This window comes from Helianthus annuus, chromosome 7 (assembly GCF_002127325.2).
Source record: "Helianthus annuus cultivar XRQ/B chromosome 7, HanXRQr2.0-SUNRISE, whole genome shotgun sequence".
Lineage (NCBI taxonomy): Eukaryota > Viridiplantae > Streptophyta > Magnoliopsida > Asterales > Asteraceae > Helianthus > Helianthus annuus.
This window is the reverse complement of record NC_035439.2, coordinates 40,611,515-40,624,038: the sequence shown is the minus strand read 5'-3', so window position 1 is coordinate 40,624,038 and position 12,524 is coordinate 40,611,515. Positions and strand designations below refer to the sequence as shown.

The 12,524-nt window shown below is 34.0% G+C and overlaps 1 protein-coding gene across 1 annotated transcript; it reads left to right on the top strand.

Annotated features, from left to right (window-relative positions):
* Positions 1–1,443: 1,443 nt before the first annotated feature.
* On the top strand, positions 1,444–5,209 carry LOC110867915 (superoxide dismutase [Cu-Zn]). The gene is made up of 7 exons (XM_022116974.2): positions 1,444–1,649; positions 3,502–3,590; positions 3,654–3,758; positions 3,851–3,946; positions 4,701–4,732; positions 4,806–4,881; positions 4,967–5,209. Exons 1-7 carry the CDS (start codon positions 1,531–1,533, stop codon positions 5,041–5,043), a joined length of 594 nt encoding a protein of 197 aa, XP_021972666.1. The 5' UTR covers positions 1,444–1,530; the 3' UTR covers positions 5,044–5,209.
* The last annotated feature ends 7,315 nt before the right edge of the window (positions 5,210–12,524 follow it).

The window sequence follows — 12,524 nt, the reverse complement described above, 5'->3', positions numbered from 1 at the left end:
TCTATAACAAATATAAATGTATCAAATAATATAATAAGTATAATATTATTTAATATAGTTAGAGAACAAAATAATATAGTTTCAAATTTAATTAATAGTAAATTACTTTTTGAGTCCCTATGTTTTAGTGGTTTTAACCACTTGAATCTAAAATCAAAAAGTTTAACGCCCTGAGTCTCTAACCGCTCATTCACACCCCCTGTAAAAAAATCAAAAACTTTTTGTAAGACCGAGTTCTCTAACTTCTCACAACTTGTAGAAATGTAATAAAGTATCAAATCACATGTACAAGTACTTATAGTATATAACTTAGAAGACTAAAATTACAAGCGGGTTAACTAAATAAAGTACCAAATTATCTTTAAAGCGAACACTAAATGGTTTTTAAAAGACATATTTTTTTTTGTTATTAAGTATATAACATTATATTTACTTAAACCGTGTAATACACGTGTTCAATATTTTATTCCAATTTTAAATTTATGTTAATATCAATATGTTTTCATCTTAAAAAAATGGTCAAACTTCCTAATAACATTGAGTTTTAAATATTAAACTTAGTTTCAATCATATTACGTAACTAAAAACATTATCATCATGCTAAATAAAGACATTATATAATATTATAAAAATTTTAATTTGAATATTTAAATGTCGACTACTAATTAAAAAGTTATTGTAGACGCTCAAATTTATAGTTTAAAAAACTTTAGTCCTATTTTTTTAAACGTGTACTTTATTTTTAGTATGATTTTTTAAATGTAATATTTTCTATACAATGATGATATTCATATATGGTCTCATGATCCATATATCTAAAAATAGTATTTATATCAAAGAATTTTTTATATCAGTAATATACATAGTAGAATTTAATTACAATTCATTTACCATAACCTAATAACTTATAATTATTTTTAAAAATACTTACAATTTTATGATTATTATATTTTTTTTTTAATTTTTTAGTGTTACTTCTTTTTAAGACATAAAATAAAATGGATTGTAGTATCTCAAAAGAGAAGTGAAAACTTAGAAAATTATTTTGAATAGCGAAAATATAACTGTTTTTTTGTTTAACTATTTTATCTAAATAAGTCATTTCACTAATAAAGATTATATATAAATTTATAATTTACAGTTTTTCGTTATTTAAACCGTGTAATACACAGGGTTGTAAGCTAGTATTAAATAAAGTAAAATCTAACATTTTTGTTGGTTAAAACTTTTTTTTTTCTTCTTACAACAAATTTATTCTCATTTGGTTACTACCCAATTATCTCATAATTATTTTATATGAATTCGTAAAATTCCTGTTCTAAAGTCCAAACGCTAGGTTCAACGAGGATGGGCTTTGCTCCACCTGTGACAATACATAAACAAAAAAGGCCCAACTTTCCAAAAAGCACCACAAAATGAAACCCAGCTGCGTCTCTACGTACTTTACACGCACCAATAATAGTACGCGTCTAACATAAACTCGCGCGTGTCCTGATGGGGTTAGGTAGTAGACTTTCAGGTCGGTCTTAAATGGTGACCTTTGCTATATGTATGTATCTATATCTATATATCAATCAATCGGCGTGCCCTAATTTCTCGACTACTCACTCACACACACACACACACAATCTTTGCAGGGGTGTTCTGAGGTAAAATTGAATCTTTTTTCGCTTTTCTTTGATTCTGATCGTTGTATGTATGTGTATTTGATCTTGTAATCTGTTGTATCGAAATCGAATTTGATTACGATGTGTGTGTTATTCTTATTTTGTTTGTATCGCTTTTGATTTGATTTAGCTTGATTTTCGTACTTTCGATTATAAATTTATAACCGATTTGATCGAGATCAGTGAATTTTGACTTGGATCATTTCAATCTAGAAGTGGTGCATGCGTTCATCTAATAGTAAATCTAGACAAAAGTTTAAGTTAGTGATTAGGTAACAATCATGTAATGGAAATCATGTTGTGTTATTGGATGATCGGTTTCTATTAAGTGGAAAACTAGGTTTTTAAATGTTCTTATGGAGAATTGATTGAAATCAAAGGACAGAGGTTGAAATCTCAAATGGATGGGGACTTGTGTTTTTGTTTACAAGTGTTGCTGTAGAGAAAATTTGAGTTTATGTTTTAAGTAGGGCTGGTCAAAAAGCTCGCGTCTCTGAGCTTGCTCGGAAAAGGCTCGCTCGATATGGCTCGGTTTGAAAGTGAGCCTAGCTCGGCTCGTGATGAGCCAAATTGGCTCGGTTTGGCTCACTTGGTAGCTCGGCTCGGCTTAGCTCGAATTTTTTTTACTTATATTATATTTTATTTTTATATACATATAATATATTAAAAAATAGTGATTATTAATTACATTTAGTTAGGCTTGTAGTTTGATATCTATGACATATTTAAAGGTTGATTTTCGTGCTAATGAACAAATATTGTATTTAAGTGAAATATAGAACATATTTTGCGTTATTGAACGTGATTTTGGCTTGTAATTTATTAGGTTGAACTTATTTTGAATATGTTCTTTTGAAGTATTGAATAATATTTTAGAATACTAAATTTTGAGAGCTATGTATTATTTTTTTTTAAAATCGAGCCAAACCAAGCCGAGCCGAGCCAGCTCGGTTTAAAACCAAGCCGAGCCCGAGCTTAGATTTTTAGCTCGGTTTCAAATCCGAGCTGAGCCGAGCCAGCTCGGTTTATAATCGAGCCGAGCCCGAGCTTGCCCTAGCTTGGCTCGGCTCAGCTCATGAACAGCCCTAGTTTTAAGGAAAGGAATAGGTGTCAAGAATATATAGATATACTGTTCTGTCTCTCTTCTGTTTGAATGATTTTGCATTACTGTCTTGATATATATATGTATATGCCATTTTCGGATACAAATCATTAGTCAAAATTCATTTACGTATCATATGATGACTTGATCTAGATCGTTTCTCTATATAATCGATCATAACCGAAAGTATGACGATCAAGCTTAGTCAAAGTGAATGTTTATTTTTTAAATGGTTATTTTCTTCTTGTGGTTTTAGTTGCCTAAGCATATTAGTTAACATGCTTTTTGAGGGTTAGTAAGTTATGGGGCTTTGTGCTGAAATAGGCTAATGTAAGTAGAAGAACAAAGGGATTTTGTTATATATTACATGCACATAATCACATTTGTAAGTTGATTACTATATCGCCATCTTGTTTAGGGTGTGTGAGACAAAGCAGATGCTCATAGCCTTATTATATCCGCTCAATTAAACTTGCCTGCATGGCTGCATCCATTCCCAATAGTGAAAAGTTATGTTTGTAATTGTAAATCATATACAATTTAGATTTATTTGTTACCTGGATACTTAATTCTTGCAAAGCTCCGTTAGGTTGGTGGTGTCGAATCAAACATTTAAGTCAATCATCAAAGAGTCTAAACCTAAATATTGTAAATTGATATCAAAATCATCGGTCGGAGAGTTATATGCGCTTCATGGATAATATCTGCTTATTCATTTTATCACTTGTTTAGATCACATACAAAAATGGTGAAGGCAGTCACAGTTCTTAACAGCAGTGAAGGTGTTAGTGGCACCATTTTCTTCACTCAAGAGGCAGAAGGTAGTTATTTACGTATTGAAGTTTGATAAACAGTTTAAGTATCTTACTTGATTGACGTTGCAGGTGCTCCCACAACTGTTACTGGTGACATTTCTGGCCTTAAACCCGGACCACATGGTTTCCATGTTCATGCGCTTGGTGACACAACCAATGGATGCATGTCAACCGGTATGTGTTCCTCACTAAAATTGTTAAAGTTGAGTCATTTGTGCTTAATGTTGACATATCCAAACATTTAAACCTTTTCTTTCTGATGATAGGTCCTCACTACAATCCTCATGGAAAGGAGCATGGTGCCCCTGATGACGAGATTCGCCATGCTGGCGATCTTGGCAATGTCACAGTAGGCGAAGATGGTATGCTTTATGTTTCAAGAATTAGCATTATGATCTTTGCCTCTGCAAGCTTTATACAAGATCGGTTTTCAAAATCTAATACAAATCAACTTTGCTTTGTTATTTTTCGCTAGTTTATTGCTTTCAGCAATGTTTTCACCATCATATCTCTTCGTTAAATCATGGTCAATATGTGTGAAATTTTTTTCAGGATAATTTCATACCTTGCTCTTGGGGTACAAATGTACAATATTATATTTGCTCAACAAAACAAATCATAATATCTGTTATCAAGTATGCCTGTTTTTTAAACTCTGAGATTTACACCCTTAGCTAATATTCATTAGGATATTAGCTTTTGGAATGCAAGGAAAAACAGAAGGGTATAATGGTCATATTATGAATTTTATATAATGAATTAGATTAATACGGATTTTTAAGCATTTGGGATGTCGGATATTTAGTAATAATTTTTTTAATTTAAAAACGTTTGATACTATGCAAGTATTTATATGAATGTATATGAAATTACCCCTTTTTTCTTGCTTTCACCTTATCCATGAGCTTCGATTCAATTTAAAATTAAGGGGAGTCAAAATTTCTAATGACAGTTCTGTATAATAAGTTATGGCTCTATTTGTATTTGCTTTGCTAATGACAAAATTACGCAAATTTTATTTGAACTTTCAAAGACTATGAATGGAGAGTGAGAAAAATGTGAGCTCTGTAACTAATACCTACTACTAACTTCTTATGGCTTTCTCATTGAACTCAGGTACTGCAAAGTTCACCATTGTTGATAAGCAGGTTGGTTCCTTTTTGAAATTGAAGTTTGATACATGTTTAAGCATGCCAATTTAAGACGTAAAAATTCATGCAGATTCCACTAATTGGAGGTCAATCCATCATTGGAAGAGCTGTGGTTGTCCATGCTGATCCTGATGATCTTGGAAAGGGTAAACTTGAGTTTTTTTAGTATCAAAACACATAGACATCCTTGCGGACACGTATCATAGATGTGAAGTTGTTTTAATCTTGCAGGAGGGCATGAGCTAAGCAAAAGCACTGGAAATGCTGGTGGAAGAGTTGCATGTGGTATCATTGGATTGCAGGGTTGATTATGCCAAATGGAATCTGTGGTTTATGTTGGTCAATAAAAGTAGTCTTGATGCTGCTTGATTATGTTTTGAGTGTATGTTTTTTTTTTTAAAAAAAAGCTATGTTTGGCTCTTGACATGAACACTTATTTTTAGAAAAATGGGTTGCGTGTTTGTTTGAGAACTATGTGAGTTTTTTATCTTGACTTCTTTTATTAGGTAACGGGTAAAAAGTGGCACAAGTGTTTGTATGTGTATACACAATTATATATGTGTGTTTACCATAGTGGCCCCGGATATAACCCAAAAAATTAGGGGTGTCCCTAAAAAAATTGGTTAGTGTCTCAGCAAGTCAGTAATCAGTTTTTCCGGGAGTCATTGGCCGCTTATTACTTGTATAAATGTGGGCTTATTACTATTAATTAAATAATTATATAGATGTTAGTTAGATAGTTAAATAATTGATATAAATTTGTGTTTATATTGATGGTAGACCCATTAATTTTTTATATGAGAGCGGAAACAACTCTTTTGGCGATTAACTATCACTAAATATGAATACTTGGGGTAAATTACTTTTTAAGTCTCTGTGTTTTATGTGTTTTAACTAGTTGAGTTCAAAAATAAAAAGTTTAACGAACTGACTTCTCATAAGCATTTTCTTTAACCATTTGAGTCTAAATTTCTAACTCCATCTACCAAGTTTGTTAACTACAAGGGTAATTTGGTCATTTACACACAAAGTACAAGTCTTATACGCACAAGAGTATAAGGAACAAGTCTTTAATGCATAAATATTTTAATATTATGTATAAAATAAATTATATATATTGTTATACACACCTGCACACAAACATGTCACACACATGTCCATCCCTCCTCTCTTTCTCTCTACCACTACCACCACCATTAACACCACCGCACCACCACTGCACCACCACCATCTCCACCGCACCTCCACCACTATCACCACCTTCCGTTGAACGTCAACCACCAGTCACCGCCTACAAACCGTACCTCCACCATTATTCCTGGCTTCCCTACAGTCAACCACCACAACCTCCGTCGTCAGTTACCGTCAACCGCCGGTTGTGGGTTAGGGAACTTGAATCCGAGTAATGAAAGATCGATCAACGCCACCAGTCACCGTCGGTTGTTGTCGGATTAATCAACAAAGACCAACGAAAGATCAAGAAACCCAAATCCATGATCGAGATTATCGTAGCCATGAGATTGCTTGTGGGTTTTTGTTGGGTGAATGGTTTCTTCATCATCGATATCTAATAGACGTTTCTCTTGATGATATTCGATGTTCTTGATCCTACAGTTACTCAAGAATCCTAATCAAGATTTCTTGCAATCTTCTTGAATCAAGATTCGTCGTTTGGGTCAGCATCGTCTTCTCCGCCGGTTAGGGTTAATGTGGAGGATCAAGTGAAGGTTGGTGGGGGAATTGAAGAGCAATTTGTTCAGATGAGTGTGTAGAGTGTATGTCACACCCTTGCTTTGCGGAAGCGTGGGTTTATTTGGTGTGACTTCTTAATACCATAGCTTAATCACAACAAAGCTATATGAAAGTAAAACCATGCAGATCATCCATTAATTAAAGTCTTAAAAACAAAATACCACAACATTGTTTGAAACGCTGACACATGCTTCGAGTTTACAACACTACCAAATAAAAACATTGTTCTTAAGACGCAACCACAAACATAAAATAAACACCGTTTAAGACTTGCGACTCGTCAAGGTAAAAGTCGCAATCCCTAAACGTGGATGACCCCATATCTCTTATGCAGCGTGAAAACGTAGCATACCGTGCCAGATCCTTAGTTTCCTGAAATACATGTAAGTGAGTATGTAAAACCTTTGTAAGTGTAAAATCCCTGGTATGTAGCAAATAAGGAAATAAAGAGATCACCAATGGTTTGCAAGGCCATTGATATGTGTGAAGTGCAGTAGGAAGACTCAAACATAGCAGATTTTGGCGTCGGGCACCAAGTCACCCGGAGGTCCGTACTGTTGGGCCTGGGGCTGGGCTCGCTACACCCAGATAGATCTACCGCTATTGTCCCTCGGTCCTACACTGAGGATTAATGGCCTTCAGTTCCCGCCTACCCACTCACATGATCTAAGTAGTAACCCTCCTTACGCTAACCATACCATGTATAAAGTATTCGTAAACATTGTAACATGTATTTCACCCCCGCAGTTTAAAAACTGAAAACAGTTAAGAGAAAAAGGGGACATGAACTCACTGTAGTGCGTCTCTAACTAGTAATCTCCCAGCCAACTTGCTGTGCGACGACCTACACGTACTAACTTCTATTAAACGGACGGCCGTGCCTTAGCTTATGGTTTACGTTTTTGGGAAATAGTTAGACAACTATTTCGTGTTTACACTTCGTAATTATTTGGTAAATATATTCCTTCCCAAGGATGGGGGCTTTAATACATGTGCGTTCGTATATCTTCAAAATATATTATTAAGTCTCACTTAATAAAATATATTTTATTTCATTTGTCTAAAATACTCTTCTTCCAAAATATAAATATTTTTCCCAAAAATATTATATTTTATTCCATGTAATTCCTAAAATAATACCTTTATCAAAATACGCATTTAAGAGTATTTTTCCGAAAATACATAAGTTACATTGTAAAGTTCGGGTGGTAATAATAATACCGGTGTAACTTAAATATTTATTGTGAAGGCGTTGGTATTATTTTGGAGTCGTTACTATTCAGTATATTCCAGTAATATTATTTTTACTCTAAAAATAATATTTATGTAGTTCATAAAATAATCATAAAAATTCACACAAGTGTTATTATGAAAAATATATATTCTAAATATATATTTAACAAGTTTTATTTATGAAAATTCCACCTCCGACACTTGGTTATTTTGTAACAAAAATCATGGCGAAATTTATATTTTGAAAACAAGTTAAAAAGATATTTTTAAGCACTTGTCATGAAAATAATTCTAAGTGTTATTTTCTGAAAAAAAAAATTCGCCAGAGTTTCCTCTGTAACTGGAGGTGGCCACGCTTTCTAGCGTATCATTTTCTTTTAAAAATTTAATCAACAATTTTCCATCATCAACAAACAATGTCAAGACATCAAACTAGTCAAAAATATACATAAATCGCAAACACATGAACTTGTATGTTATGTAAAAATACGTAGTAACTTTCCAACACTTTTAGTGGATCTTTATACCTTTTATAAATAGAATCAGTTTCTTGGACATCTTACTTTTAAAGAAGATGCATCTTTACAACTTCTTGGTCAAAAATTATAAAAATATTTCTTTGTTAAAACCTCTTGTTACACAAGTGTTTACACACTTGTTTGTTCACAAAAAACACCTTTGTTTATGAAAGATCCGGCTTTAAAACATGGTTTCGTCTTACAGTTGGTTCTTCGAAAATACCACTTGTAGATCCTTAGATCTACTAGTTTAGAACTCCATTTCATAAGAAAAATTGTTTTTACACAAGTTCATGTTTCCGTATGAAAGGGCTCGTCATCTAGTATCTTTTCTATTTAACATAACACTAGTTCCTGTTCCATGAACACGAACTAGCATGGTTAGATGACGATCCATTCCAACACTAGCAATCAACAACATGAAATAGTCATAACAAAACAAGTTTCATAAGTTTTACACTATTATCTACTCTTTAACCACTATATTCATCACACTTTCAAGACTTCAAACTTTGATCTTTGGTGTTCAAAATTTTTACCCGTTAAATCTCTTATTAACCACTTCAAACAAGATCGAGAGGGTGTTTAGAATCACTTACAACTAGCTCAAGGCTAGGGAAGAATCTAGGCGAAAAATAGGTGGATAATGGCGTCGTGGAGAGGTCCTTGTGATTCCGCAAGCACCGGGTCTCCTTGTAAGATCTCTAGCCCACTTGTAATTATGTAAAATGACAAAGTTGAAATTGGAAAGTGGTGAGGTGGTGCTAGTGGTGTTCGGCCGAGAGTTTTGGCAAGAGGGAGAGATGGTGAGCTTTTGTTTAAGTGTTGGTGGGAATGAAGGGTGCAATCTCTTGGTCCTCTTTATAAAACATTTAACCTTATTATCCACTAGATCATATGTCATCAAGATTTTTGACAACCCAAAATAAAATATTCAACAATTGTATGGTGGTGTCCCCTAGGGGGGGAACCGATCGGTTGTAATAGGGGGGGGGGGTATTTGGTTTGGGTTTAACTAGTTAGTTAGAGTTTAGTTGGCAACTAGTTAGGTGATTAATTTAATTATTAGTGTGTAGTAATTTATAACAGGTGTTAGGGTATTCGGGGACCCTAACTGGCTCAGAAAAAGAAAAACAATGTTATTGTCATTATTTTTATGTTCCGGGTAAGGTCCGGTTGTTCGGTTGGATACTGATCCGTTAAAGTGCTTAATAAGCATTTAAAGTGTCTTTATTATTATTTTTAGTGACACAAAGAATTCCCGACACTTTGGAAAGTGTCTAGTATTATTTTCCCATGTTTTTGCACTTTACTAGTTAGCTTAAATGCTGAATTTTATATTAAAGTGCAGAATTTTGTGTTTAGAACATGTTTTAGGCACATTTGGTCACTATAACTATCACCTAGTGACGCAGTTCTACAACCCTCATTTCCCTACACTCTCTACTAGTGTAGTAAACTATTCCCGGCTCATACTGGCCTTAGAGACAGTGTCTGTCTGATGCTGGCTATATCAGCATGTTGAGTGGGTTATCCGTTCATTGTGATACTGTGCTTTTTGTGCATCAAGTTTGTCACTATAGTTCTGTGTAAATAATGGAGTGACAGCAAATAAAGTATGATGCAAGTATGTGTATGTATCAGAAATCATGTAGCAGTTTATTCACAACTGTAGGCAAGCACAGTAATTAAGAAGTAATTAAATATTAATTAATTCGTACGGATACCTGATTTGCTGAGGGTTGTCACAATGTACAACAACATGTTAAGAGTCAAGAGGATGTGAGTTTTGTGGCGGTAAGTGCTCCGGCGGGGCAATGATGAGCGGCTTACAGGAAGCGGTTCGTATAGTCGATATATTAACTACAGGAAATGATTTTATAGCAGAAGTAGAAGCAATTGCTGCTGCAAAGAGACACTCTGACACTGAACGGAGTGAAGTCCGGGATATTATTAGAACACTCAATGCAATAGAACTCACAGATTCGGTTTCGAGATATATAGAAATCCTGTTTTTCTTTTCTTTTGTTTTATTTTTATGCAATGCATGCTAGGTGTTTGATAAATTGACCGAGTGAAAATGCTAGATTTTGTTTTGATGTGGTATATATTGTTGTGTATTGCAGTGATGGTAGTGTAACAAATCCTTTATCTAGACGAAAACCGCCTGTGACTTACCAAGATCCAGTTGCACAAACCCAGTTTTCGAGTAATAATGTTGTTCGAACTACTGGAGGTTTGTGGTTGCGGTGGTGGTTGGAGACAGTGGTGGTTGTGGCTATGGTGGTGATGGTGGTTTAGAGAGAGAAAGAAAGATGAGAGGGAGAGATGAAGGTGAGAATTTAGAGAGAGAAAGAGATAAGGGGATATAAGATAGACAAAGATTTTTTTTTTATTTTTTAATTATAAGGGTATTTTGTTCATTTAACAATACTTAACCAAGAAAAAGTAAAAAAAATCATGTGGTGTACTTTTTTAGTAAACAGGTCTAATCGTGTCTTATACAGATATCTATTGCCAGCCGTAACTGGCACCACCGCTTCCACCGGCAAATTAAGTTTGACATAGGAACGGACATTGATGGAACCTGAGGGCTTTAACTCTTTAAGCATAATATCAACGACTTAACCCTCATCACACGCGATTTTCTTTTTCCGATCATGATTTACGTCAACGGACTTCAATTTTTGCCGAATTCATCCTCCGTAAGTTCATGTACCCTTTGCGGTCCACATTTTCCACCTTTTTTTATACACAATTGTTCCTCAAACAATGTTTTTATCTTCACTGATTGTTTAATGTATGTTTTTTATACGTCTGTGTCACACCCTGACTTTTGCGGAAGCGTGATTATGGTGTGACTTTCTTAATACCATTGCATTCAATCATAACAACCACTATATGATAAAACCATAAATTCGTCATCCATTAAATAAGTTTGAAACATAACAACATTGTTTTGAAACGTAGACTTCAAATTTAAGTTTTACAAACCATACATATTGTTTATGAGTCCATTAAGGACTCATCGAAAGATATTGAAAAACACCAGGGTTTGGAAGACGTGTCTCGTCCAGGAATAAGACACACTGACCAAACTCAAAGACTATGGATGACATCTTTATTCCTAACGTAACATAAAAACTTCCAACGCCTGCCAGATCCACTTACTAGTTCCCTGAAATACATGTAGTTTGAAAACATCAACAAAAGTTGAGCGAGTTCATGTGTTTGTTTGTGTGTATGAGTAAACCTTTGAAATCATTGTAAGTATGTATGTAAGTTTATAAATCCTGGTATAAAGCAACAAGGAAAAACAGATCACCGATGGTTTGCAAGGCCATTGATATGTGTGAAGTGATGCAGGAAAACTCAAACCTAGCAGATTTCATCAATAAGACATAGTCACCACATGGCTCATTCGGCGTGCGCATGGGTGGGGCTCGCTACACCCGAATAGATCTATCACCCATGTCCCTCGATCCTACAACGAGGATTAATGGCCTTAAGTGTCATACCCACCACTCACATGATCAAGCAGTACCCTTCCTTAGCTAATCATACCACATAAAATGTTCGTAAACAGTTTGTAACATGTATTTCACCCCCGAAGTTATAAAACTGAAAACAGTTAAAAGAAAATGGGGACATGAACTCACAATTTTGCTTTCCCTGTATCCGATGTCACTCAAAGCTTCCTCTAGAACGCACGACTACCTACATGCGTACTACGGTCCATTAGACGAGCGGGTCGTGCCTTGACTTGATAAAGATTAGTGTCTTTGAGTTACGTTTCAAAGTGTCTTCATTATTATTCCAAGTTATAATTACTTGTTAAAATAATAATTATTTTAACTCTAAATTATATTTATAAATTTTGGAATAATTGTTTAAACAATATTTTCGTAATAATACTTCTCAAGTATTTATATCCGTATTTCCTTCCCAAGGATGGGGGTATCTCATACATGTGTATTCGTATTCCTGTATTTGTATAACTTGCCATGTATTGGCGTCGTATTCCGGCATGTATTGTCTTTAATAAGTATCCAACATATATTTCTAAAATATATATTTCAAGAAGTATTCCTTAGAAAAATTATTCCTAATTTTTCTCTTGGCAAAAATATTTGTAGTTCTGAATTAATATATTTTCAAGTCTCACTTTAGAAAATATATATAAACTTATTTTATCCAAAAAAATGTATTTCAAGTTTATCCAAGAAAATATATATTTTTCCCAAAAATCATATATCTTCAAAATATTCCAAGAAAATATATTTTAC